The 24,116-nt window shown below is 54.4% G+C and overlaps 10 protein-coding genes across 10 annotated transcripts; 5 read left to right on the plus strand and 5 right to left on the minus strand.

The window, feature by feature from the left end:
* Window positions 1-459: 459 nt before the first annotated feature.
* AB675_3769 (uncharacterized protein) lies at window positions 460-2,315 on the minus strand (the record flags this gene model as incomplete). Its single annotated transcript, XM_018143848.1, has 4 exons — window positions 460-569; window positions 647-1,599; window positions 1,653-2,134; window positions 2,190-2,315. The coding sequence occupies 4 exons, from the start codon at window positions 2,313-2,315 to the stop codon at window positions 460-462; spliced, it is 1,671 nt and encodes a 556-aa protein (XP_017995226.1).
* Window positions 2,316-3,005: 690 nt separating this feature from the next.
* Window positions 3,006-4,756, plus strand: AB675_3770 (putative sterigmatocystin biosynthesis monooxygenase STCB; the record flags this gene model as incomplete). The annotated part of the gene is made up of 6 exons (XM_018143850.1): window positions 3,006-3,095; window positions 3,145-3,286; window positions 3,337-3,719; window positions 3,775-4,385; window positions 4,440-4,516; window positions 4,590-4,756. 6 exons carry the CDS (start codon window positions 3,006-3,008, stop codon window positions 4,754-4,756), a joined length of 1,470 nt encoding a protein of 489 aa, XP_017995250.1.
* Window positions 4,757-4,868: 112 nt separating this feature from the next.
* Window positions 4,869-6,512, minus strand: AB675_3771 (uncharacterized protein; the record flags this gene model as incomplete). Its single annotated transcript, XM_018143851.1, has 2 exons — window positions 4,869-5,657; window positions 5,745-6,512. The coding sequence occupies 2 exons, from the start codon at window positions 6,510-6,512 to the stop codon at window positions 4,869-4,871; spliced, it is 1,557 nt and encodes a 518-aa protein (XP_017995258.1).
* A 1,154-nt stretch (window positions 6,513-7,666) lies between these two features.
* On the plus strand, window positions 7,667-8,221 carry AB675_3772 (uncharacterized protein; the record flags this gene model as incomplete). The annotated part of the gene is made up of 1 exon (XM_018143852.1): window positions 7,667-8,221. One exon carries the CDS (start codon window positions 7,667-7,669, stop codon window positions 8,219-8,221), a length of 555 nt encoding a protein of 184 aa, XP_017995228.1.
* A 355-nt stretch (window positions 8,222-8,576) lies between these two features.
* On the minus strand, window positions 8,577-9,809 carry AB675_3773 (uncharacterized protein; the record flags this gene model as incomplete). Its single annotated transcript, XM_018143853.1, has 1 exon — window positions 8,577-9,809. The coding sequence occupies one exon, from the start codon at window positions 9,807-9,809 to the stop codon at window positions 8,577-8,579; it is 1,233 nt and encodes a 410-aa protein (XP_017995239.1).
* A 433-nt stretch (window positions 9,810-10,242) lies between these two features.
* On the minus strand, window positions 10,243-11,583 carry AB675_3774 (uncharacterized protein; the record flags this gene model as incomplete). Its single annotated transcript, XM_018143854.1, has 1 exon — window positions 10,243-11,583. The coding sequence occupies one exon, from the start codon at window positions 11,581-11,583 to the stop codon at window positions 10,243-10,245; it is 1,341 nt and encodes a 446-aa protein (XP_017995212.1).
* Window positions 11,584-12,969: 1,386 nt separating this feature from the next.
* Window positions 12,970-15,548, plus strand: AB675_3775 (Alpha-glucuronidase A; the record flags this gene model as incomplete). The annotated part of the gene is made up of 2 exons (XM_018143855.1): window positions 12,970-13,538; window positions 13,568-15,548. 2 exons carry the CDS (start codon window positions 12,970-12,972, stop codon window positions 15,546-15,548), a joined length of 2,550 nt encoding a protein of 849 aa, XP_017995222.1.
* A 603-nt stretch (window positions 15,549-16,151) lies between these two features.
* AB675_3776 (Protein transport protein sec24) lies at window positions 16,152-19,087 on the plus strand (the record flags this gene model as incomplete). The annotated part of the gene is made up of 3 exons (XM_018143856.1): window positions 16,152-16,748; window positions 16,802-19,018; window positions 19,076-19,087. 3 exons carry the CDS (start codon window positions 16,152-16,154, stop codon window positions 19,085-19,087), a joined length of 2,826 nt encoding a protein of 941 aa, XP_017995193.1.
* A 1,130-nt stretch (window positions 19,088-20,217) lies between these two features.
* On the plus strand, window positions 20,218-21,517 carry AB675_3777 (Mitogen-activated protein kinase; the record flags this gene model as incomplete). Its single annotated transcript, XM_018143857.1, has 4 exons — window positions 20,218-20,336; window positions 20,451-20,646; window positions 20,698-21,079; window positions 21,141-21,517. The coding sequence occupies 4 exons, from the start codon at window positions 20,218-20,220 to the stop codon at window positions 21,515-21,517; spliced, it is 1,074 nt and encodes a 357-aa protein (XP_017995203.1).
* A 459-nt stretch (window positions 21,518-21,976) lies between these two features.
* AB675_3778 (uncharacterized protein) lies at window positions 21,977-23,765 on the minus strand (the record flags this gene model as incomplete). The annotated part of the gene is made up of 2 exons (XM_018143858.1): window positions 21,977-22,166; window positions 22,213-23,765. The coding sequence occupies 2 exons, from the start codon at window positions 23,763-23,765 to the stop codon at window positions 21,977-21,979; spliced, it is 1,743 nt and encodes a 580-aa protein (XP_017995256.1).
* Between the last annotated feature and the right edge of the window lie 351 nt (window positions 23,766-24,116).

Here is a 24,116-nt window from a genome sequence, read left to right on the forward strand (position 1 = left end):
AACTTCTTGTTCTGGCCCCAAATTGACGACTCTCAGGTACATCGGCAGGGCTTGCGCGTGCTTGCAGCAACTGGTGTACTGCCTCAGGTGATCTAGCTTCTGACAAGACATGGGCATGGTATCGGGTGCCATGAGATCATGCAAAAATTGGATTGGTTTGCGAAGGTGCCTGAGGGGCTTGCTGCGGCTCCAGCACCAAATAGGAACTCGTGCGGATCACATAGGGAGTCCGTGGTCTATGGACAACATCTGAGTAGCTATTATGACGACCGAGAAAGAAGGCACGTCGGTACATGTCGGATACTCATACTGCAGCCGTCGGTCATGGCTCTCTCGGCTGAGGGCCTCACGAAAACGACTGATTACATCCCCATATAGCATTAACCTGGCCAGAGGAAGGGTAGAACCCAGGCAGCGACAATCCTATCTGTCGCTACCTTATAGCCATAAAACCGCAGCCTAGGGCTTCCCGTGTGTCTGCTCATCACTAGCCGCAGCAGCACGATCAAATACCGGAGCATCGATATGAGCATTGAACTCTGCCTTAGGGTCGACCAAGAAAAGACAGCCTGGCGTCGTCAGTATGAGCGCTCCTTTCCGGAGCTCCATCGAGTCCCGCACGCGTAACAAAGAGGGGAGTACTCACAGACAACGGCGATCGCGGAAGCGGCAGCAGTGAAAGCCCACCCATTGCGCAGGCCGAATTTGTAGCTTTCGAGCAGTATCTCCGAGGCAGCACCAATGATCTCCGGTGTCACACCAGGAACTTGAGCCAGAGCAGTATAGTTCCCAGCCACAAGATTGCCGATCAACGCGGCGAGCGACGTCGGCGGCAAACCCATCGCGAGAGTCTTGGCTGCGATGTTGGTGCCCAGACTGCTCATGCCGGAGTTCAGAAGCGCACTGAAGACAGCGATGCCGACGGTGCCGCCAAAATTTCTGACAGTGAGCAGCAGACCGGTGGCCGTGGAGATGAGGTCTAAGGGTGTGGCGAACTGGGCGGCGACGACACTGGCCATCAGGCAGATACCCAGGCCGGCGCCTTGGAAGATTTGGTAGGCCCAGAAAGCGGCGCCAGGAGTCCGTGGCGTAACTGTTGCCATGACTATACCGTAGATCGTGAAGAAGATAAATGAGACAGTGAGTAACGAGCGCACCGTCTTGGTCTTCTTTGAATACAAGCCCGCTAGGCACGCGAAGACGATGGAGGTCCCCATCGCGACGGCATTGTGTAATGCGATGTAAAGCGGGTCTGTTGTGAAAAACACAAGGGTGGTCAGTGGCTGGAAGTTATTGGCGCAGAAAAATGCCATGCCCTCGGCGAAGATGACGACGAGTACAAGGGCGAAGTTTCGGTGTTGGAAAAGGCCGTGGTTGATTAACCCATCTGGCTTTATCCGCCAGGAGTAGATCACCAGAGCTATCAGGAGTGCGAGGCCAACTGCGAACGGGGCGGAGACGTGTGCATTGGACCATTTGTAGGGATTCAACGACCAGGAGAGTCCAAGACACACAAGTAGCAGTCCGGAGACTACTAGAAGTATGCGACCCAGTCGAGCCTTTGGAGTTTCTGTGAGAATCCGAGGGACTTCTGGAGCTCTCTTCGTGGTGGATTGTAGCAGAGCAAGACGAGTAGAGTCGCGAGAGCGTACATGCCTGCTGTTATGTAGAAATAAGTCCGGAAGCCGGCAGGATTGTTGTGTCTGACCAAGGCACCGGCAGACACGACACCTACCAGGACCCCTAGAGAAGCAGAAGACTGATATGCCGCAGAGCCATAGGATCGGATTTCTCGAGGCAGCACTTCTGAGCAAATCGTGCCTCCTAGAGCCTGGGTGCCGAAGCCCAAACTAAGGACGGCGAAGCCTGCAAGTGTCGCTGCTGGGGATTGAGCCCGGGAAACAATGATGCAACCCACAACTCCCATGAGCGAGAAGAAGACCATGAACACCTTCCTACCCCAGTAGTCGGCGGCTTGACTGACGGGTGCTATCAGAGCTACAGCTCCGAGTCCGATGATGATAGTGAACCAGTTGGCATTGCTGGGGTCGCCTGTCACAGCGGTGATGTCGCGAGCAAGGAGTCCTGCTCCTCCAATGGCGAAGCCTTGGGCGGCGAAGGTCAGACCTGCGGCCTGCCAATCATTGTCAGTACATCTGCACAGATAAGCTGAATGTTGCACAACGTACAGCGATCACGAGGTATGTTTTGAGTCGAGCAAAGGTAGAATGACTATAGAAGGACTCGTAAGATTCGACATGCTGGACCTCAACGTCGTCCGCCTGTATGCTGTCCTGGGCATCTATTTTCTCCATGGCAATGAAAGCTGACTTGCACTGCCATAGCGACGCATGGGGACGGCTTGCTATAAGTTGTTTAGCTTGGGGCGTAGAGCCGCTGTATGGTCTCCGGACGACGTCCTATGAGCGCGGACAACCCTATGCCAGCCATTGGCGGGGGCCAATCTGGGGTATGGGGACGGCCTAGAAGTGTCTCACGGCAAGGCCAGTTTCGGTTGATGTCTTCCAGACTATGGTGTACCGGACGTCGTTCGCTGTTGAGTCGTTATTGATCCGAAGATAGAGCGATCACCACTTCGGTTGACCCAGTCCTCACTGGTGAGAGACGCGTGCTGAGCCGTACTTCGGTCGGTCGGTCGATTAACAATCGCCGAATATGACACCTACGAAAGTACACGCTCCGGAGATCAGTAACTTTGCTGAAACTCTCCTCTGAACTTTGCGTACGAGCCGTCGGGGACACTCCCGGCTTGGCAGACTGTGATCGCGGCTCTGCCGCTGAACGCCAAAAAAAAAACTGGCCGTGCTTGACGTTGTGAGTGGCGCGAACTCATGGAGGCTGGTTCGGCCTTTGCACAGGTCGCGAGCGTGCACCGAAGCCCGAACTGCGACATTGCTGCACAGCTTTGATAGAGGCGACCGCATGGCTGCACACAGTTGTCTGGTTTCTTCCAAGCATCTTCTCCAGCTTTTTAAAATTCAGCCATGCTGTCAATGACAAGCATACGAACGGACCCCGGCATACTTCACTCACTTGTCCGGGCGGCGTGGATTCTGCTGGCTGCAAGCGTTTTGGTATGCGAAGTCCAGAAATTGGAGTGTCTTGGCGCTAACAGCCTTGCAGCGTTTCATATATCGCGCGCAAAGAGGCCCGCTTGCAAGACTTCCGGGGCCAGAGATTTCGAAATGGACTGGTGCTGTTATGATTTACCACTGGCTAACCGGCCAGGGCGTGGACTACGTTGCACATTTACACGACAAGTATGGTAGGAACCCACACGATGTCAGTGAGATTCAAAGCATAACGAGGGCACAGGACCAGTTGTTCGCGTGACTCCGGACCATGCCGACTTCGCGGATCTCTCAGCGCTGAAAGAGATCCATAGAGTGGGTGGTCGCTTCGTCAAATCGGATTTCTATCGTAGACTGGTCCCATTCGGCACCAATGTCTTCGCGCAGACCGATCCAAGACTACATGCCAGTCGCCGGCGGCTTCTCGCGTCGCCGATCTCAGATTCCAGTTTGAGAACCTTTGAAGACGTAGTCAACGCACGAGTCGTGTTTGCGCTTGACCAGGCGGCAGGGGAGATGAGACAAAGAGGCGTGGCCGACATGTTCAAATGGTGGTTATTCATGGCGACCGATATCATCGGAGAGTTGAGCTTTGGCGAGTCCTTCAAGATGTTGGAGCATGGCGAGGTAGGCCTGATCGGGATCAAATGCTGCAACATATGATGTTCTGATACTCTTACAGAAGAACCAGTATAGCTCAGACCTTGAGCAGCTGGCCAGTTTCCAACCGTTTCGCACCACTTTCCCCACGTTGGTCAAGTTGGCCAGTCATTTGTCGCTGCCTTTCTTTGGCAAGATTGCCGCCGCCGGGCGTCGGATTGGCCAGTACTCTCAGGCCTCCATCGACCGGTACAGGGCGCTGCTGCAGAGGACGGACGAGAAGGCTCCCCAAACCCTCTTCTCCAAGATCTGGGCAGACAAAGAGCTGACGCCGGACGATATTCGAAGCGAAGCTCAAGGCTATATCGTCGCAGGCAGTGACACGACGGCCGTCACACTGACGTACCTGGTCTACAATGTTTGCCAAGACGAGCGCGTACGCCAACGGTTGCTCGAAGAGCTTGCCTCGCTTCCGACCGACTTCCGGGATGCAGATGTAAGAAATCTGCCTTACTTAGACCAGGTCGTGACCGAGACTCTGCGGCTCAATGCGCCAGTGGCAGCAAGCCTTGAACGTACAGCACCACCGGAGGGTGCGAGGCTCGCAGGATACGACATCCCAGGTGGCGTCATTGTGTCGACTCAGGCGTACACCTTGCACCGCTCGAAGAAGATCTTCGAGGATCCTCACAAGTCAGATACACAGGCCGTCAGCACCGCGTGTCCCTTGCTGACTTGATGGAGCAGATTTAATCCCGATCGTTGGAGGACACCTTCTGCCGAGATGAAAGACTCCATGATGCCCTTCGGAGGTGGCGCGCGCAGTAAGTCACGTGTCGATGAATTGGAGTTTATCCGACCCCAAATGCTGACACGGTTGCCATGAAGTCTGTCTAGGAATTCATTTGGCTAAGATGGAGCTTCGCCTTGCGACTGCTCGATTCTTCACGAGATTTCCAGCCACCAGGCTGTCTCGGCAGGACGGTATGAGCGAGAAAGACATGGAGCAAGTGCATTTCTTCCTCATGGCACCACGGGGCCATCGTCTACTGGTCGAATTATAACGGCTCTCGAAGCTTAATAGCCAAGTAGATAGCTCCAGGCATCAAGCCTGCGAGTCGATCCGTCCTTTCAGGGAACTCGAGCAATCCATGTCTTATGACAAGTCGTCGACCGTCACCAAAACGCCCAACTCCCCGCAGACCGCGGTATCACCAAGCCGGTCGGCCTCAGCGAAAAGAAGCGGAAGTATAACATGTTCTCGACATCATTGTTGAAGACCCCACCGAAGGGGTTGTAGCCCATATGTGGGCCCTCGAGGGCCCGGGTCTCGAAGGGGATCTCCTCGTCCATGATGGTAGGAAGGTGGCCGGGACGGGACATGGGGTACCAGAAGCAGCTCTTCATTCCGAACCCACTCACGCTGAAGTGTGGGCGTAACCGGAACGTCACAGCATGCAGGACGCCTGGGCTGGAAACCTCTTCGTAGTTGTACGTGATCGTTGGCGGGTCATGCTGCCAGTAGTCATCTGTGTCGCCCTGTGACCCAATTCTGAGGCATCCGGGATCGTAGCTGAACTGCGTCAGCCGAATCCGCCTTAGGTTTTGTGGAAATCCTGCAGCTGCATAGCCCGTGACAGTGTCGCTGCCTTCTTCGAATGCCACAACTTGCTCAATGAATGCTGCCATGATGGCGCTGTGGGCTAGACCTTCCAGACGCCGGGTCCGGTAGAGTAGTCGCAGGGCCTTTCGCCGAAGTTGCCGCTCTCTGCATTTGAATGTGACGAAGGTGAGAACTATCATGATCGAGGGCTCCAAGGTTCTGGTTGACTTGACTGTGCTTCGGCTTGTCCATCTGGCTTGTACGTATGGTTCGAGGAAATTGACGCACTGCTCGAAGTTGTCACAATACTTGTCGTAGAGGGTTTCGTCGCGAGCGGAGACAGCTTCTGCCATGGCGTATACCTAGTAATTAGGTCAGAACGCATCTTAAACAGCTCTACCAACGGGACGAAGTTTCGGTTGATACTATGTCGAATGATTATGACCTACCAGATGATATTGCATAGCTAACATGCGAGCATGCATGTCTGTCTTTAGCTGCTCACCGAATACTTGCACACTGTTTTCGTACCAGCATTCTAGCCACGCTCTTAGCGCTACTGCTCCAGGAGTGTCGCACGTCTCTCCGGCCGTCATGGCGACATACCGCTCTAGCAGCATATGAAACTGTCGCTGACAATCAAGAAAGTTCTCTGGTTTGAATAAGGCGAAGCTGCGGTCTTCGAACCGGTCTTTCGATGCCTCGATAGCACTGGTTCCAAATCCTTCAATGCCAAGCGTTATGCAGAGGCGATGCAGCATAGATGTGAGCAACGTGAGAAGAGCACCTCCGGTACCCTTCGGCTTTTTGGCAGTTGCCGAAATAGCCAACTGGTAGCCATTCATCGCGTGTGCGACGGCGTTCATGTTATCGCCATGCCAGAGCTCCACACAGATACAAACGAGACAAGCAGATAGGATGAGCTCGGTCTCCTGTCCTTCCTTCATAAGATCTCGGAGGCCTTCAATTCCCTTCTGGTACCGGTCGAGGCTGAAGGTATACTTCTGCAAGGCGAGGTCATGCTGATTGATGCTAGTGCGCAACCGATATGCCTCGTCAAGACTGCTCAGCGCAATAACGAAGCACTCTAGAAAGCGATCTTCGTGACTCATTCGAAGTAATGCGCCGTCCCAGAAATCATCGTCTTTTCGGAACAGCAATTGCACCATTGTCTTCTCTCGGTAGTGCTGAAATGCTCTAAGTTCGTCGATTGACATGTCAATCGACGCGACTGACACAGGCAGCTGCGACAACGACCACGTGCAGGAAAATCCCAGGCGGACACAGGCCTGGCATTGAGGCTTTTGGAGATCGCATCGCACCCGTCGCTGTCGGCACCGGTCGCAGCCTTCCCTCGACTTGTGGTGGAACTTCCGCTTCCGCGCTTTCTCCTCCGTTAGCATGACTCCCAGGTCTTGCAATGATCATAACTTCAGGCCAGCGTGGTTTGAACGTGTCGTCCGCCTTGCCGTGGCGCCGAGCATGTCGAAGCGAACTCGGGAAGGCACGATTGGTCGATCTCAGCTTCCAAGCCTGCTAGCCTTCAGCAGGAGAATCGCGACGACATGCGTGTCGGAACAGGGCAAGCGTTCTGTCACGAGCAGCCAACGCACACCGAACGAGCGTTACTTGGCATAGGTCATGTATGCCGAATGTATGATGCTCGTGTCCCAGTCCGGAGTCTGTTGCTCGAGCAGGCTCAGCCCTGGGATGGGTGTTCTCAGGCTGACCACAACTTATCTGGCGAATGAAGCACCAATCATAATGGTTAGCGATCTTTGCTTAGTCAGTGGCGTTCGGATGTTTAGGGACCGATCTCAGATGTCTTGGCGTCGTTCATCGTCGGAGCATCGGGTCAGAATCGATCCGACTGCCACAAACATTCTTCAGGAGCTGATGATACCAGTGGTCGTCGCCGCGCTCGTGTCGTAGATTGTGGACGACATTCAATCGAAAGCTGTGGATGCCTTGTCCGACCTTGCTTTGTGGCTTTTACATCCCGAAACAATGAAACTAACGGACGCGATAGAAGCCCAACGACCATAGCCTCGGGTCCGAATGACCAAAGCTAATTCTAATGCGCCGTATATATGATGACCATCAAGCTCGAATTAGAGTCCCGTATAGATCTCAGTGGCAGACTATCAACCAATATCGTGTAGAAACGACTGACCTGCCGACCAGAGCTTAGGTACTCATGACAACGCAAGCGACACCGACTTCACCAGCTGGGCACAGACGACAGCACAGTTCGATTAGCCACCACAAGCACTTACCAAGCATTTCCAAGAAGCTCACCCACTGGACCAAGGATCGACCATACATTTCTCCACAATAGACCACCAAGACCGTCCCTCAAGATCCCGTCGCCATGTCCGCCAACGCAACAGCCCTGGCCACCGCAATCGGCGTCGCCTCCTCCTCGGCGTTCCTTTCCTGCGGCCTCACCCTCTCCTACCTGTCCATTCCCTCCATCCTGCTCCCCGCACCACCCAACACCACACCAGCCCAAACCAAGTCCCTGCACGACTCCGCCGCCCGCTCGTGGCAGTATCTTTATGATGTCGGCAAGAAGGTTGGCCCTGCCATCGGGACCGTTGGGGCCGCGGCGTACATTTACGCTGCGCGTAATTTCCCTAGTGCAGCGAAGACGGAGAGGCAGTTGTTGTATGCGGCGGCGGTGATGAATATGCTGGTCGGGCCGTTTACGATTGTGGTGATGGCGAGGACGAATACGGAGATCTATAGAAGGGCAGATGCGGCGAAGGTTGGGGAGGATGAGCGGGTCGCGAGGAAGGGGAAGGGTAGCATAGAGGGGATAGAGACACCGGAGCTGTTGAAGAGGTGGGCGAGGTTGAATGCGTGGAGGTGTGTATTTCCAGTCGTGGCGCTTGCGCTGGCTGGGAGGGTTCTGCTTGCATTATAGAGGAGTCGGTTAGCAGTGGCAGAGAAGGAAAGAATTCGAAGGCGAGAGTCGAACGAACTGAAGTCGAACGACACCTGAGACGGCGATGAGCTCACTGTGCATTTTCAATCAATTTCGGCTGCGAGCATACCAAGACCATTCTTCCTCACAGCCGGCTTCTGCTCTCAGATCCCGAGATCTTCAACGGCTTTGAGCTATTTCATCAGCTTCGGACTACTTATTTTCTTCCGACCTCCCTGAACATTTGGAGAGTATCCTCCACCTACGTTTCGACGTTTTTGGCGAAGCATCGACCATCGACTCGCGCTTCAGTAACCCCGCAAAAACTCCATTTGCTCTTGTTCCATGAAGTTCACTATCGTGGCTCCCCCATAAGTCGACGCGCCTCGGCATGTGTCGTAACGCCCATGTCAACTAGCCGCTGCAGCATGCCCGTTGCCGTGAAAAGTGTGGACTCGCCATCCTCTTGCTCGTATTCGACACCCTCGGCTGCTGACAGGACACACCAGATACGCGCCTTTTGCCGCTGCTGGTCCGTCATCTCGTCCAGCTTTGCGCGAGCGTCGAAAGGGTTCGCCCAGAGGGATCTCGTGTTTGTCCATGGATCACCCAACATATTAGCGAGAGCACGATAGCCAGCTACTTTGGCCAACCAGCGTCTGAGATTGCTCTGCAGCACTTGTTCTGTTACCGGCTCCGGGGACGATGTCGAAGCGGAATTTGCCTCAGATGCGTTAGTGCGAGCCATGCCCTGGTCGATCAGTCGTACTCGGATATTGAAGTCGAAGGCCTCCCGAGAAGCTGGGGCAGTGGTTGAAGTATGACCAGTCTGTGCCGTGGCCGTAATTGGCGCTCGAGGCGTTGCTTGTTGAGTATCGACTTCGACCACCACGTTGTTATAGTGGCAGTCTTGATTCTCGTATCCCACTACTCTCTCCGCATTTGCGAGAACAGCAAGCACACCTAAGTGGATAGAGGCAAGCAAGCGGACGCCTTCGAGTCTCGCGGTCGGATTGAACACAAGGGATTTCTGAAGGATTTGGTCCTCAATGATCGAGTGTGCTGTGCGCCCACCATACGACGTCGCAATTATCGCAAAGAACTCCGTTTCGCAATCCGTGTTCTGGTGACATCGGTCGGTGCACCGTCCGCGTTGAAAGTGCAGAAAGATTGGGGCTCTGCCATACGTCAGACTCAGACCATGATACCCTACGAAGCCTGGAAGTCCACAGACAGCTTTCAGAGCAAGTATTTCGTCACGAATTGCCCCTGGGTCCTGTGCTTTGTACGTCATGCCGAACTTGGGTATGAGGATCTTCATGACTTTGAAGACAACGTCTTGGTGGGAGTCCTTGATGCGAACTGCTTCGCTGTAGCGACCGCCAGGTTCAAATCCCTCCTTCAATGCAGGATTGACTGGGATGTTCTCGGCCTCCCACTCCTCAGTCGACTTCAATTCGCATTCTCCGATCTTCAAGAGCTCCTCCAGACGGTGTTCGACCTCTATGAAGCACCGCTGTTGTACTGCATCTTGACCTTTTGAGCTCGATCCCGTGGCTGACGCGAGTGGGAATGCAGCTTGATCCATGTCCACGCAGGTAAAGATCGGGCCGGTGGGAATAGTTCAGAGCGTCACGAGGGAACTTGGAACGAACGGTGCTGTAATACCAACAGATAGAAAGGAGCCCGTTGATGATATACTTAGAGGAACCAAAATGTACTGGCACCATACTTCCAGAGGACAATCAGCATGACAATGCCGTCGTAGTAGTGACATCCAGAAGCATTGAGACATGATGACGGACAGCAATCAGGCTCTGTGGAAGAAAGGAACAATAGTTATACCTTGTGGCATTTTGGGCTGCACAGCTTGTTGCGACACTGCAGACAGTAGCGAGAGCAAGAACAAAAGCGAGAGACATAGCGTACAGCGCTAGATTAGTAGTTGGTGGTGGTCTTGCTTCGCGAATGGTGTAATGCAAATGCAGAGTCCAAGACCGTGACTGTCCGCAGTACCCAGCTTACTCCTTCACCTCCCCTATGAGACCATATGCTTCATTCTTCGTGGTGATGCCCATATCAATGAGTCGCTGCAGAACATCCATCGACGTGAAGATCCTATTGTGCGGAGTTGCCGTGATGGACTTGAGAATATGACCCGCCACCAGGACGCACCATATCTGGCTGTCACGCCGATCTTGAGTGTTCATCTGAGCAAGTTTGGCACGCGACTGTGCGGGATTCTCGAAGAATTCTTGTGCTTCTTCCCATTTTGTTTCCCAGATCTCTTCTGGACGAGTCTTTCCGAACGCTTTCCAGCAATTAATTAGCAATGCGATCCAGTGCAACACATTAGTCCGCAGCTCAGTCGCCGTTCCAGGCTTTTCGCCCACAACGGACGGCTCGAACGTAGCAGCCTCCTGATCAATCAGTCGAACTCGGACATGGGTGTCTGCAAAGGTCTCGCGTTGGTATGTTGCGGCGTTCTGGCTGCTATGCTCTTCTGTCGATGGTGTCGTGACTGCACTTGGTGTTGGGAATTCCACGACAACATTGCCGGAGTGGGGATCATTGTGCGTGTAGCCTAACGCATTTTCAGCATTCGCAAGCACCGCGAGCGTGCCCAGGTAGACGGCGGCCAGATTCCGATAGCATGCTGGTAGCCAATGCGGCCCAAAATCTTGCTCCAGATCGTTCTTATACCTCGCTAACAGTGACTTGAGGGTCTCGCCGCCAAAGTCCTGTTCAATGATAGCCATGAAATGTGTGCTACAGCCACCAGCGGCATGAAACTCCTCACTGCATGATGTAGGTCGCGACTCCAGAGGGTATGGAGGCTTTCCGTACGTCAAGCTCATTCCGCGATACTTCACAAAGCCTGGAAGACTTGAGACAGCTCGTAGATTGCGGACTTCTTGGGATATAACTTCAGGGGACGTGGATGGATCTAAGCCTGAGCCGACTCCCAGAATTCGTATGACTTTGAAGACAACGTCTCGATTCGTCTCCTTGACGTGGATGGCCGAACCGACAGCGCCAGGTCGAAGTTTTCCTACTATGCTGGTTCTGGTAGGTATGTTGTTGGTTTCCCACTGTGCAGGTGACAAGAGCTTGCAACCCTCGATGCTGAGGAGTTGTCCGAGCTGTCTTTCTGCTCTCGGTAGGCAATGCTGTCGTATGTGACCCTCGTCCTGAGTGATTTCTTGAGTATCGCCCGGAGTGTCGTCCAAACCGTCGCCCCGAGTGTCGTCCGGACTGTCTGTCTGAGCGTTGTCTAGAGTATCCAGCCAAGCTTCGACCCGGGAATCTGACCGGAAATGCTGCTGAGTTTCCGCCTGGACATCCTCCGCAGTATTGTCCATGATGATGGTCTAGCGGATGACGAGGCTGTTGCTCCGTGAAGTGTATCGCCACGCGGAGAAAATCAATCTCTGCCGATGCAGATAGAGCTGACAACCGTCCTGATCGAGTCAACTCAGACAGCAAGCTAGGAAAGCAGAACAAGAGCACAAAACACACAGATGGTACTTAATACTTGCCATATGTCTTTGCGAGACAAAGCAGCCATAGAGCAAGGCAGCAACTGTGGCTTCTAGAGGCTCTGAGGCTTCTGGTGAGCCGCACAATAGTCAGGTCTTGGTCGAAGAAGTGCCTGCTTCATTGCCTGGTACAGCTGCTCGCTGGGGGAACAGATAAGTGCACATGTTGATGCAACAACCGGCCTTGTGGAAGCCGATTGCGAAGTCAAGTAGTCTATCGCATGGCTCGAACTCCTCTCCTTCGACGTACCCGCTTAGACAAGGAGTGGCTTCTGTCGCCTTTCATGCTCTCGGCTGCGACGTCCTGTATGCTCTGTCGTGTTCGAGCTGGAGACGCCCGCTCGAAGTAGAATTGGACATATGATCGATAAGAAGTGCCAGGAACATGTGAGTTGCTTCAGCCGCGAAGCAGGTGCATTACTCGTCTCGCTGACGGTGAGTCGCCCGCGAGGCAGCACTTCATCCAGGTTGATCCAAGCCAAGCGCGTCGGAAGACCAAAACTATCACGACGACGCCAGCGAACAACCACGATAAACTGCACATCTTGATCAGTCGACGAACAGCGTGTTGGACACGAGGTCCGAATAGCAGGCGGACGATTCCAGTCGGATACACTGTTCAATGCCTTCGCGTTGAACTTTCCCTCCAGCTGTAATGAGGTCGCGTCCACGTATGGTCGTCGCTCCATCTTGCTTTGGTCGGATCGTAACGCGACAGAGTATTGCGAAGAAGTGAGAGACAGAGCTCACCCGACCTCAACGTGCGGAACGCGATACGCCTCAGCCATGAGTTACAGTCGGCTGCCAGAAGTCAGTGACAACAAATCTCTCCGTCGGGGATTCATCCCTGGCGCCCGGGCGCCTCGCCCCGCATTTTGACTGCCACCGCCGCAACCCCAGATTGGGATGAGCCAGTGAGCCCCCACCGATGATCCTTCCTCCACTTTTTCATTTAACCGGAACCGATGTTGGCAGCTTACCCATTTCTGTCTGTCTTGTCGAGGCAAGCATCTTGACGATGACGGCACCGGAGCGGAGCTTGGAGACTCAGGCTGTCGGCGATGCAACCAGACTGTGTCGCTCGCTGCAAGCCGGCTATATTGAAAGCTATAAGTTCGAATCTTCGTGAGATGCTTCTTGGTATGTATACAGAACCAGGTAGGTACGGTTCTCTTCTCACTCTGCGCTGGCTAGGTGAAGAGCGTGACCATGCGCGCCGCACTACTACTTCTCCTAATAAGCCTTGCGGCCGCAGAGAATGGCATCGATGCCTGGCTTCGCTATGCCCCCATACCTGAGGCAAACAGCTTCAAAGATTTCGTGCCATCCACAATAGTAGTACTCAACGATTCGCAGATCAGTCCAGTGTACACTGCCGGCCAAGAGCTCCAGCAAGGCATAAATAGCATCTTGGGTCAGCGATGTCAAGTGGCCTACGAGGGCAGCGACGACTCTTCGATCATTGTGGGTACTGTTGAAGCCTACGCTTCCACCGGAGGCAGTATCGACGGGCTGCAGGAGCTCATTGCTGATGGCTACTACATCTCCACCTCGGCCGGTGGTGTCTTGATCCTGGGCGAAAACGAGCGCGGAGCTCTTTACGGCGCCTTTGCTTTCTTGGAGACGCTCGCCACAGGCAATCTCTCGGCAGGCTCATATGCCTCCAACCCCGACGCACCAGTCCGATGGGTGAATCAGTGGGACAACATGAGAGATGGCGGCACCCACGGCTCGGTCGAACGAGGCTATGGAGGCAAATCGATCTTCTTCTGGGACGGGTCGTTCGAGAAGACTTGACTCGAGTCAGCCAGTACGCCAGGCTCCTCGCCTCGATCGGCATCAATGGGATTGTGATCAACAACGTAAACGCTAACGAGACGACAATCAACGATACCAACATCGAGGGAGTGGCTCGTGTCGCGGACGCATTCCGACCATACGGCATCCAGATTGGGCTCTCGCTCTATTTTTCCTCGCCAGCCAATCTGTCCCACCTGGACACCTTCGACCCGCTGAACGAAGAAGTCATAGCCTGGTGGAACAACAAGACAACCCAAATCTACAGCCATATCCCGGACTTCGCAGGCTACCTCGTCAAAGCCAATTCCGAAGGCCAGCCTGGACCCCTGACCTACAATCGCACGCTCGCCGAAGGCGCCAACCTCTTCGCCCGCGCCCTTCAACCCCACGGCGGCACCGTCATGTTCCGTGCTTTCGTCTACGACTCCAAAACTCTCAACCAGACCACGAACTGGAAAGCCGACCGCGCCAATGCAGCCGTCGAGTTCTTCGACGGCCTCGACGGAAAATTCGAAGACAACGTCGTGATTCAGATCAAATATGGCCCCATCGACTTCCAAGTCCGCGAGCCCGTTTCACCACTATTCACCCACCTCGAAAATACCGCCACCTCAATTGAGCTACAAATCACCCAAGAGTACCTCGGCCAACAAGCGCACCTAGTCTACCTTCCACCCATGTGGCGCGAACTCCTAGACTTCGACCTGCGCGTTGACTCCCAACCCACACCATTAACCTCCATCCTTAACGGCTCCCGCTTTGGTACGAAGCGTGCAGGAGGCTACGCCGGCGTCGTCAACGTCGGCACCAACACGACCTGGCTAGGCAGCCACCTCGCCATGTCGAACCTCTATGCCTTCGGCAAGACCGCTTGGTATGGCGCCTCTGCCCCGTCACCTTCAGAGATAATCGATACGTGGACGCGTCTTACTTTCTCCCACGACCCGACCGTCATCTCCACCATCAACGCCCTCAGCCTCGCCTCATGGCCCACCTACGAGAACTATACCGGCAATCTGGGCCTGCAGACCCTCACCGATATCCTGCTGGGCCACTATGGCCCCAATCCGGCCTCTCAGGATGGGAATCCTTGGGGACAGTGGACGCGCGCCGATGGGAATAGTATCGGCATGGATCGGACTGTGAGCAATGGGACGGGGTTTGCGGGGCAGTATCCCACGGAGGTAGCGGAGATGTATGAGAGGATTGAGACGACGCCGGATGAGTTGATGTTGTGGTTTCATCATGTGGGCTATACGCAGAAGCTACATTCGGGGAAAACGGTGTTACAACATATCTATGATGCGCATTATGAGGGCGCGGCGATGGCGCAGACGTTCCCGGTGCAGTGGGAGGGGTTGAAGGGGCTGGTTGATGAGGAGAGGTATGAGCATGTGTTGTATCGGTTGAGGTATCAGGCGGGGCATAGTCTGGTGTGGAGGGACTCGATTTGTAATTTCTACTTCAATAAGAGTGGGATTGCGGATGAGTTGGGGCGCGTGGGGAACTATAGGTACAGAATTGAGGCGGAGGAGATGGAGTTGGTGGAGGGGTACAAGGTGTACCAGGTGAAGCCGTTTGAGGCGGGGAGTGGTGGTGGATGGGCTATTGCTACGATCGCGAATAACACGAGGGGCGTGGCTGAGGCAAGCTTGGATGACTTCTTCGAGAAGAGTGGGTTGAGTGATGGAACGTACGACGTGGCGGTGAACTACTACGATCAAGCTTTGGGAAACTCGACCTGGGAATTGTGGCTGATGGATGGTAATGGAGAGGAGGCGCTAGTGGGTGAGTGGAAGGGCGATCTAGAGTATAACTTGGGCAGGGCGCCGAGTCCGTATATTGATGGGCAGACGGCGGCGAGGGTGACGTTCAACGGAGTGCAGGTGGGGAGGGATATGAAGTTGAGGATTGTGGGCGTGCCGGATGGGCTGGAGTCAGCCGCGGTGGATTATGTTAGTATTCTGCCGGAGGGGGTGGTGGACTAGGATGAGGAAGGTCAGACGTTTTGGACGAGAAGTGTAGGTTGTGATGACAATGATATGTCAGAGACCTCTAGAGCATGATCTAGGTCTCCGCCCGTTGACAATCATTGTTCCATCGCGTCCTCTACTGATCGTCGTCGGCGTAGCTATCTTTATTGTAGGAGCATCCTTCGGGGAGTGCGCTGGGCGGTATGCAGATGTGAATTGAAGTGGGAGTGCCACTCAGGAATCTCTCAAAAAATCGTCACCCATTGGAACCTTCATCATGTAGAAGTATCCTATGGGGCGGGCGCTGAGGAGATTTCGACACGAGACGTATGTCGAAGGGGTTAAAGCCACGCCGGTCGACCAGCAGAGGTGGAGTCGGAGATTACGGACATAGCACATATAGCTTGGCGGCGGGATGCGTGGTGCTTTCCATTCCAGTAAACACCTGTCCTAAGGCAATCGCGATTCATTGCCTTCCAGTGGGTCAAGAAATTGAGAGAATGAAGGCGCTGATTTCGACAGAGCCCTCCTGAACCTACTCTTTCACCGCTGCCTGCCACGAATCGTCGTTACTCCAGACTTCCCACTCACCGTCTCTTCCTTTCACATTCCCATACGATGTCTCAACAGTACCCTCCCGGGCAGGATGGCTACGGTCAGCCGGCTCAAGGCCAGTCCTACGAAAACTACGAGACCGAGGCGCCCCCTGGAGTCGCCCCAGCACCACCACCAGGCCCTGCAACGACTGGTGGACGGAAAAAGAGGGCGTACGCTGGTCAAGCATACGAGTTCGGAGCAGGTGCGAATGCCGCGCTAGGAGGCCAGCAGCCTGGTGGTGCTGCTGCTGCAGCACCGTACAGTGGCTATTCCGCCCAGGCGGACGCTGCGGGATATGCACAGGGCGGATATGCTCAGAACCCTGCTGCAGTTCAGCAGGGCGCGACACCCATGTATGGCCATCAAGACGCCGGAGTGGGAGGCTATCAGCCGCCTCAGCCAGCATACCCAGTACAAGCCCAGCAAGCGGGTGTGCCTGGTATGACTCAGCAGTTCGGCCAGATGAATGTCAGCCAGCAGCAGGCGGCGCCGCAGCCGCAACAGCAGCAGCTGAAGGCCCCCCAGCTCAACGTTCTGTACCCTACAGACCTCTCGAATCAACCTTTCAATGTGGCAGAACTGGACTATCCACCACCTCCTGCAGTCCTCCCAGCTAACGTAAGTTCCTTGGCATCCAGCACCGCGAAGGCCTCCCCACTGACAAGTTCCAGACGAGTGTCACACCCTCACCGAATGCCAATTGTCCACCAAAATTTGTCCGGTCGACACTCAACGCCATTCCCACGACGCACTCCCTGCTCAAGAAATCGAAGCTGCCATTCGCGCTGGTAATCCAACCATACACCTCGCTCCACGACAACGAAGACCCTGTACCAGTCGTACCTGACCAAGTCATCTCTCGATGTCGACGATGTCGGTCATACATCAACCCTTTTGTGACTTTCCTGGACCACGGCCACCGATGGAGATGCAATATGTGCAGTCTGACCAATGATGTGCCTCAGGCTTTCGACTGGGATGCTACGACTCAGAAAGGACTGGATAGGTGGCAGCGGCCAGACCTCAACTACGGTGTAGTCGAGTTCATTGCTCCGCAGGAGTACATGGTCCGGCCGCCTCAGCCACTAGTGTATCTGTTCCTGATTGACGTCAGCTACGCGGCTGTGACCAGCGGTCTCCTGGCGACTACGGCGAGATGTGTTCGCGAGAGCCTCGACAGGATACCAAATGCTGACCGACGAACGCGGCTCGGCTTCATCGCCGTCGACTCGAGCCTACACTTCTTCAACATCCCCAGAGACGATCAAGAGAACGCGGAGACCAGCATGCTCGTGGTCGCAGATCTGGACGAGCCATTCCTTCCCACGCCCAACGACTTGCTAGTCACGATGACGGAAGCTCGCGAGAATATCGAGAAGTTCCTGGATAAGTTACAGGAGATGTTCCAAAATACACAGAACGGATCTTCTGCCATGGGGTCCGCTCTGAGGTCTGGACACAAGTTGATTGGGCCCGTCGGTGGTAAGATGACGGTCATCACCGCATCCCTCCCTAACATTGGCCACGGCCGACTGGAAATGCGGGAAGACAAGAAGCTCTTAGGCACATCGAAAGAAAGCAGTCTCCTCGGCACTTCGAACAGCTTCTACAAGAGCTTTGCGGTGGAGTGCTCGAAACAGCAGATCTCGGTGGACATGTTCCTTTTCTCGTCACAGTACCAAGACGTGGCATCGCTAAGCTGTCTACCAAGATACACTGGAGGTCAGACGTTCTTTTACCCTGGCTGGAATGCAGCCCGTGAGGAGGACGCTATGAAGTTTGCGAAGGAGTTCTCTGACTACCTCTCCGCTGAGATCGGACTCGAGGCTGTGCTTCGTGTCCGAGCAACCACCGGGCTACGAATGAGCACGTTCTACGGCAACTTCTTCAATCGAAGTTCAGATCTGTGCGCCTTCCCAGCATTTCCACGCGATCAAGCGTATGTTGTGGAAGTGGCGATCGATGAGACAATCACGAAGCCGGTGGCATGCATGCAAGCAGCGGTGTTACACACGACCTGCAATGGCGAGCGGCGTATTCGCGTCCTGACACTGGCGCTACCAACGACACAGAATCTGGCCGATGTATACGCTTCTGCCGATCAGCAAGCTATCACGACGTACTTCAGCCACAAAGCTGTTGAGCGAACACTTAACGGTGGCCTCGAGAGCGCTCGCGATTCGATACAAGCTAAGCTGATAGAGTTGCTCCAGACATACAAGAAGGAGCTGGCTGGCGGCAGTATGGGAGGCGGCGGTCTGCAGTTCCCAGCAAATCTTAGAGGCCTCCCGATCTTGTTCTTGGCACTGATGAAGAATTTGGGTCTTCGCAAGTCTTCACAGATTCCCAGCGATATGCGATCAGCAGCGCTGTGCTTGCTTTCGACACTGCCGCTGCCTTTACTGATTCAATACATCTACCCGAAGATGTTCTCGTTACACGACATGCCAGACGATGCTGGCACAGTTAACGAACAGAGCGGAGAGATCATCCTGCCACCACCAGTCAATCTGTCATCAGAGCGCCTGGTACCATACGGACTTTACCTCATCGACGATGGTCAGACACAGTTCCTGTGGGTTGGTCGTGACGCGGTGTCACAGCTGGTCAACGATGTCTTCGGCCTACCAGACAAGAGCCAGCTCAAGGTGGGCAAGCAGCATCTGCCTGAGCTCGATAACGACTTCAATGAACGGGTTCGGGCGGTCATTAGCAAGAGCCGCGACCACAAGTCCAAGGGGGTGGGCTCTATCGTGGTACCGCACTTGTATGTCGTCAAGGAAGACGGCGAGCCTGGGCTACGGCTGTGGGCACAGACCATGTTGGTAGAAGATAGGGCGGATCAGGGTGTCAGCCTGCAGCAGTTCATGGGCCAGATGCGCGAAAAGGTGAGTTGAGATGGCTGACAGAGTCCGCCCGACGGTATGCTAATTCTGAATTTGCAGGTCATGCAGTGAGCTCGAAATGACGCTCATCAGAACCAGCAGCAACAGAATCTGCATTCCGGCCATGAAGTGCCGGTACCATAGAGCCCTCCCTGGCAGGATTCTGCCTCGGAAATATATGGGTACATCGACTGATGATGAAACATTGGTCAGGCAGAAATATCTGAAACTGCCGTACCGGCGCTTAGAGCAGGCTGTGATATGGGCGAAATTACACAGGATGCTTTCCTGAACCCTTTGAACCCCTGGTCGACGAGGCTGTCACAAGCGCCCAGTCAGGGTGATCCCTGCATACCACGAGCTCCTATACCAATCGCGAGCTTTGAGTTCCGGGAGTGTGGAGGGGGGAGCCGTGGGAGTGCCTTGATACTTTGCCCGTAGACAACCTTGAAGTCGCGCGTCTGGCTTTGCAGAATCCCAAAATACCCGCATTGCACATCGTTCTTTCCAAAGGCTCTTAGATTAGCACCTTGAAGCTATTGAGCTGTCTGCTGATGAATAACGAGACAAACGCCGCCCTTGAAGTAGCGCCCAGAACAATCGCAGACGATCTTTACCCCACCATCCTCACTTGACGACCATCCACCACTGAAACCGATACCCAACATTGCGATCACTCTCTGACGGCGACCGTTCTACCCACGACCCTCACCCTTCGAAGTGCAATCTTCTAGAAGCGGATCGTCGCGATTCTAGCCTCTCGATCAAGCGCACTCGGCGTGTGTGGTCCGCACGAGCCAGCCAGCGCTCAATAAACTCCACCTCCTTTGTTCCTCTTGTCACATTGAGCATAACTACGACTGCATTCGACAGCGTCAGGCATTGTTAGATACGACCTTTTACGACTCTTGCGCCGTTGAAGACCCTCTGCCGCTGGTACAGTAGTGGTCGCTAGCAGCACACCACACCGCATCCCGCAGCACTCCCGTCACGATACCCTCCAGTCCAGAGAAGGGTAGAAGCACGCACCTACTGTCGCTGTGCGATCGGCGGCCCTCTAGAACACCTCCTTCACTAGAGCGCAACACACCAACACCGAAGTCAGAAAGAAACGACCAACATTCTCATACCCACCCTGCCCTTCAAGAGACCGTCCGCATAACGTCAAAACACAAGCATAAGCAACACAATAAGCCAGCACGATGGCTCAACAACAGCCCGCAGCCGGCAACGGCGGCGGCTCAAGAAAGATCTCGTTCAACGTGAGCGATCAGTATGACATTCAGGATGTTATTGGGGAGGGTGCTTATGGTGTTGTTTGGTAAGTGACTTCAACGCGAGCGTACCGGTGGGTCGAAGCATCGGCCGCCGGAGGTGGCCAGCGTAGCAAGCGGTGAATCACGAAGTTACCAGGGATGATACTGACAAGTAATAGCTCAGCGCTTCATAAACCATCTGGTCAGAAAGTCGCCATCAAGAAGATCACACCCTTCGACCACTCCATGTTCTGCTTACGAACGCTGCGAGAAATGAAGTTGCTGCGCTACTTCAACCACGAGAACATCATCTCGATACTCGACATTCAGAAGCCTCGCAATTATGAGACCTTCAATGAAGTCTATCTCATCCAGGTATGCATATCCTTACAAGATTCGCCCCGACCAGGACTAATTTCCTCCCAGGAACTCATGGAAACCGACATGCACCGCGTCATCCGCACCCAAGACCTCTCCGACGACCACTGCCAGTACTTCATCTATCAAACCCTTCGCGCCCTGAAAGCCATGCACTCAGCCAACGTCCTCCACCGCGACCTGAAACCCTCAAACCTCCTTCTCAATGCCAACTGCGATCTGAAGGTCTGCGACTTCGGTCTGGCCCGCTCCGCCGCAAGCACTGACGACAACTCCGGCTTCATGACCGAATACGTCGCTACACGCTGGTATCGTGCACCGGAGATCATGTTGACTTTCAAGGAGTACACCAAAGCTATCGACGTGTGGAGTGTGGGCTGTATCTTGGCGGAGATGCTGAACGGAAAGCCGCTGTTTCCAGGCAAGGACTGTACGTCGCCTCTCAAGCTCGCCCCTTCATCCAATCCCCTCACTAACAATTGCTGCTCTAGACCACCACCAACTAACCCTAATCCTCGACGTCCTCGGCACCCCAACCATGGAAGACTACTACGGCATCAAATCCCGCCGCGCCCGCGAATACATCCGCTCCCTACCCTTCAAGAAGAAAATTCCCCTCAAACTCATCTTCACAAAGGCCTCTGACGTCGCACTCGATCTCCTCGAAAAGCTGTTGGCGTTCAATCCGGTGAAGAGGATCACGGTGGAGGAGGCGCTGAAGCACCCGTATTTGGAGCCGTATCATGATCCCGAGGATGAGCCGACGGCGGAGCAGATTCCGGAGGAGTTTTTTGACTTTGATCGGAATAAGGAGACGTTGGGGAAGGAGGAGTTGAAGGGGTTGATTTGGAGGGAGATTATGCGGTAGGTGGTGAGGGAAGGGAGCTCCGGGCGATCACAGTAGGATGTCACGGGGCACCCGCCCGCGCGGAGGGTAGGTGGAGCGAAGCGAACGACTTCCTGGTCGCGCCGCGGGTGACTGCCGAGGGCGAGCGCATGGAGCGAGTTTGGGAAGGCGAGCGGCGCGAGCTACACGCCGCAGGCGGTCATTGGCAACATGCGGAACTCTGAGTCCGGCTTGTGTCTTGTTCTGGAGTTTGTACCCTTACTCATTATGCTGCACATCAGATGCGCAAGCCCCGGGCGGCGGAAGGTCCAGATTGAAGCGCGCTGCATGGCGATCTTATGCCAATGAGATAGAATCTGAGCGGATAGCTTGGCTTACGACAGCAAGAAATGAAATGTTCCTTTGACGATGATGTGTTCGCATGGATTTGTGTGGCCAAGTAGGGATCGTGTGATGTTTCGGCTGATAATTACGACATGTTCATTCCGTAGGAACACCACCGGCTTCCAACACATCGTCGTTACTCAAACTGTTTATACTATTTGGCTCTCCGTATGGCACATCTGTACGGCTGTCGCTTATGGCGGGTGAGTGCGTCGGCTGCCTCAAACTCCGCGCCGCATCTGTCACAGATGTGGTCTCTCTGCCCGGAATGGCTGCTCGTGTGGCGCTGCAGAGCGTGTAAATGTCGAAACTGGGAATTACACACGGAGCACACGTATGGATTTTCTTGGTTGTGCGTCAGTAGATGTCTCTTCAGATCACGGTGAGTGAACTTGATGGCACAGTATGGGCATTCCATCTTGTCGTTGCCAGCAAAGGACGACGCGACAGCCTCCGAATGCTGGGGGCTTTCTTCAGGAGTGTCGAGTATGGCGTGGTCGACATTGCGACCTTTTGAATGCTCGGGAACTTCTTCGGCCGCGTCGAGTATGGCGTGGTCGGCATTGTGATCTTCATGTGGGCGTGTCTGGTCGTCTGGGCGCGCTGCTTCGTGGACTGGGGATGGCTGCTGAGCCCAGGAACCAAGAGGCCATGGGTCAGAGGCCACCGCTTGGAGTTCTGCGTCCCAATCATAAACAGCTCCACTCGCGTCAAATATATCTTGGTCATTTGCGGTTTGTCGATCGCCATAGTAGATATCCCGAGCTTGCGATGCTGTATCGTTCACCAACCACCGAAGATAGGCGAGTGTCCGTGCATAGTCCGCATCTCCTGGCGCAAATTTGACCATGTTCGAGTGGTCTTTGTTGATCGGAAAGACATCCGTAGGCTCACATCCAGGCTGTGTCGCTGATTCAGGGGATACGAGGATTTCGTGACTACCATCCCTTGTCCACTTGCCGTTCGCGTCCACCACAGTTGTTGGTGAAGTCTCTGTTTCGTGCGCAGAGACGAGTCTCATGAGCCGATAACATGGAACTTGCGATAACTTAGCGTCAAGATCCGATAGATACATTGAGCCCCTAGCCAACATTTTCACTAGCTGCTGGTTGTACTGCCCTTCCACCATGGACAGAAAGTGACCAACGTGCATTCCTTTGCTTGGCACGCCAAAGAACATAATTGATCTGATGTTTCGAAGTAGGATATGCTCCTTTTCAGGCATTTCGGCGAGACGCAACAGCGCACTCTTTACCACAATACCTCCTAAGCTGTGGGCTAGAATGATTATGGGCTTCAGCTGATCTGCTGGAGCTATGGTCCGAAGCATCGGCACAAAGCCTCGGGCAATATCATCAATGGTCTGAAACGAGTGACTGTGGGTGAGCCTTGAATCGTAACCATAAATGAGTACTCGTATGCCTTTGACGTCCCAAGGCAGGCTATCACGTAACCACATGAAATTGAGGGATGCGCCTTGCGCGCCAGCCCTGGGCTGACGATACCTCCAAGAGCCAAAGGGATGACTAGCCAGTCCAGAGATAGCGATACAGTCCACAACATGGTCGGCCTCGGAGACAGAGTTGAGGACTGTGAAGTCGAGAAAGTGGCTGTCCATCTCCAGCGGCCGTTGCTGGTCAGAAAGTTGAAAATACCACGCATTACCTTGGCCCCACAGAAGCTCAGGGTTGGCATGGAAAGAGATTGTGGCGGTCTGAGAAGGCGGACGGGTCCAGTCACCGACTGACGGGGCAAGTGAGTAGACTGTGATCTCGCCGACGAGGTCGAAACTGGCTGAGGTCTGGCGCAAGAAAGGTACGAGGCTGAACCGCTCCACATATGCTGGGATCTGGCGTAAGCGGTAAGTTGGAGGTGTGGTTGACATCGCGCTCTCCGGCTTGAAGTCTGTTTGCGGCCAGAGAGGCCAAGAGAACCGAAATTTGGAGGTCAGGAAGAGTACGCATCGTGTCCATCAGGCTCGCGATGAACCTGCATGATGTTCGAGCTGTCGAGTGGAGGGGTTGGCACAATCTCGTATCCAGCTGCACCCCACGTTCGACCCACGCAAGTGCGCCCAACAGGCGCGACCAAGGCGCGTAGAATGCATGATGTCTTCTCAGGTGCTTTCAGACCGAGTCTTGTTTCAAGTCAGGATTGTTTCGTCGCTTTGTTAGCGGCTTGAAAGGTTCTGCAGCTTAAGTAGAGAAGCAACCTTGGAAGTCAGAACTTGGTTTCG

The sequence above is a fragment of the Cyphellophora attinorum genome (assembly GCF_001299255.1).
Source record: "Cyphellophora attinorum strain CBS 131958 chromosome Unknown Contig42, whole genome shotgun sequence".
Lineage (NCBI taxonomy): Eukaryota > Fungi > Ascomycota > Eurotiomycetes > Chaetothyriales > Cyphellophoraceae > Cyphellophora > Cyphellophora attinorum.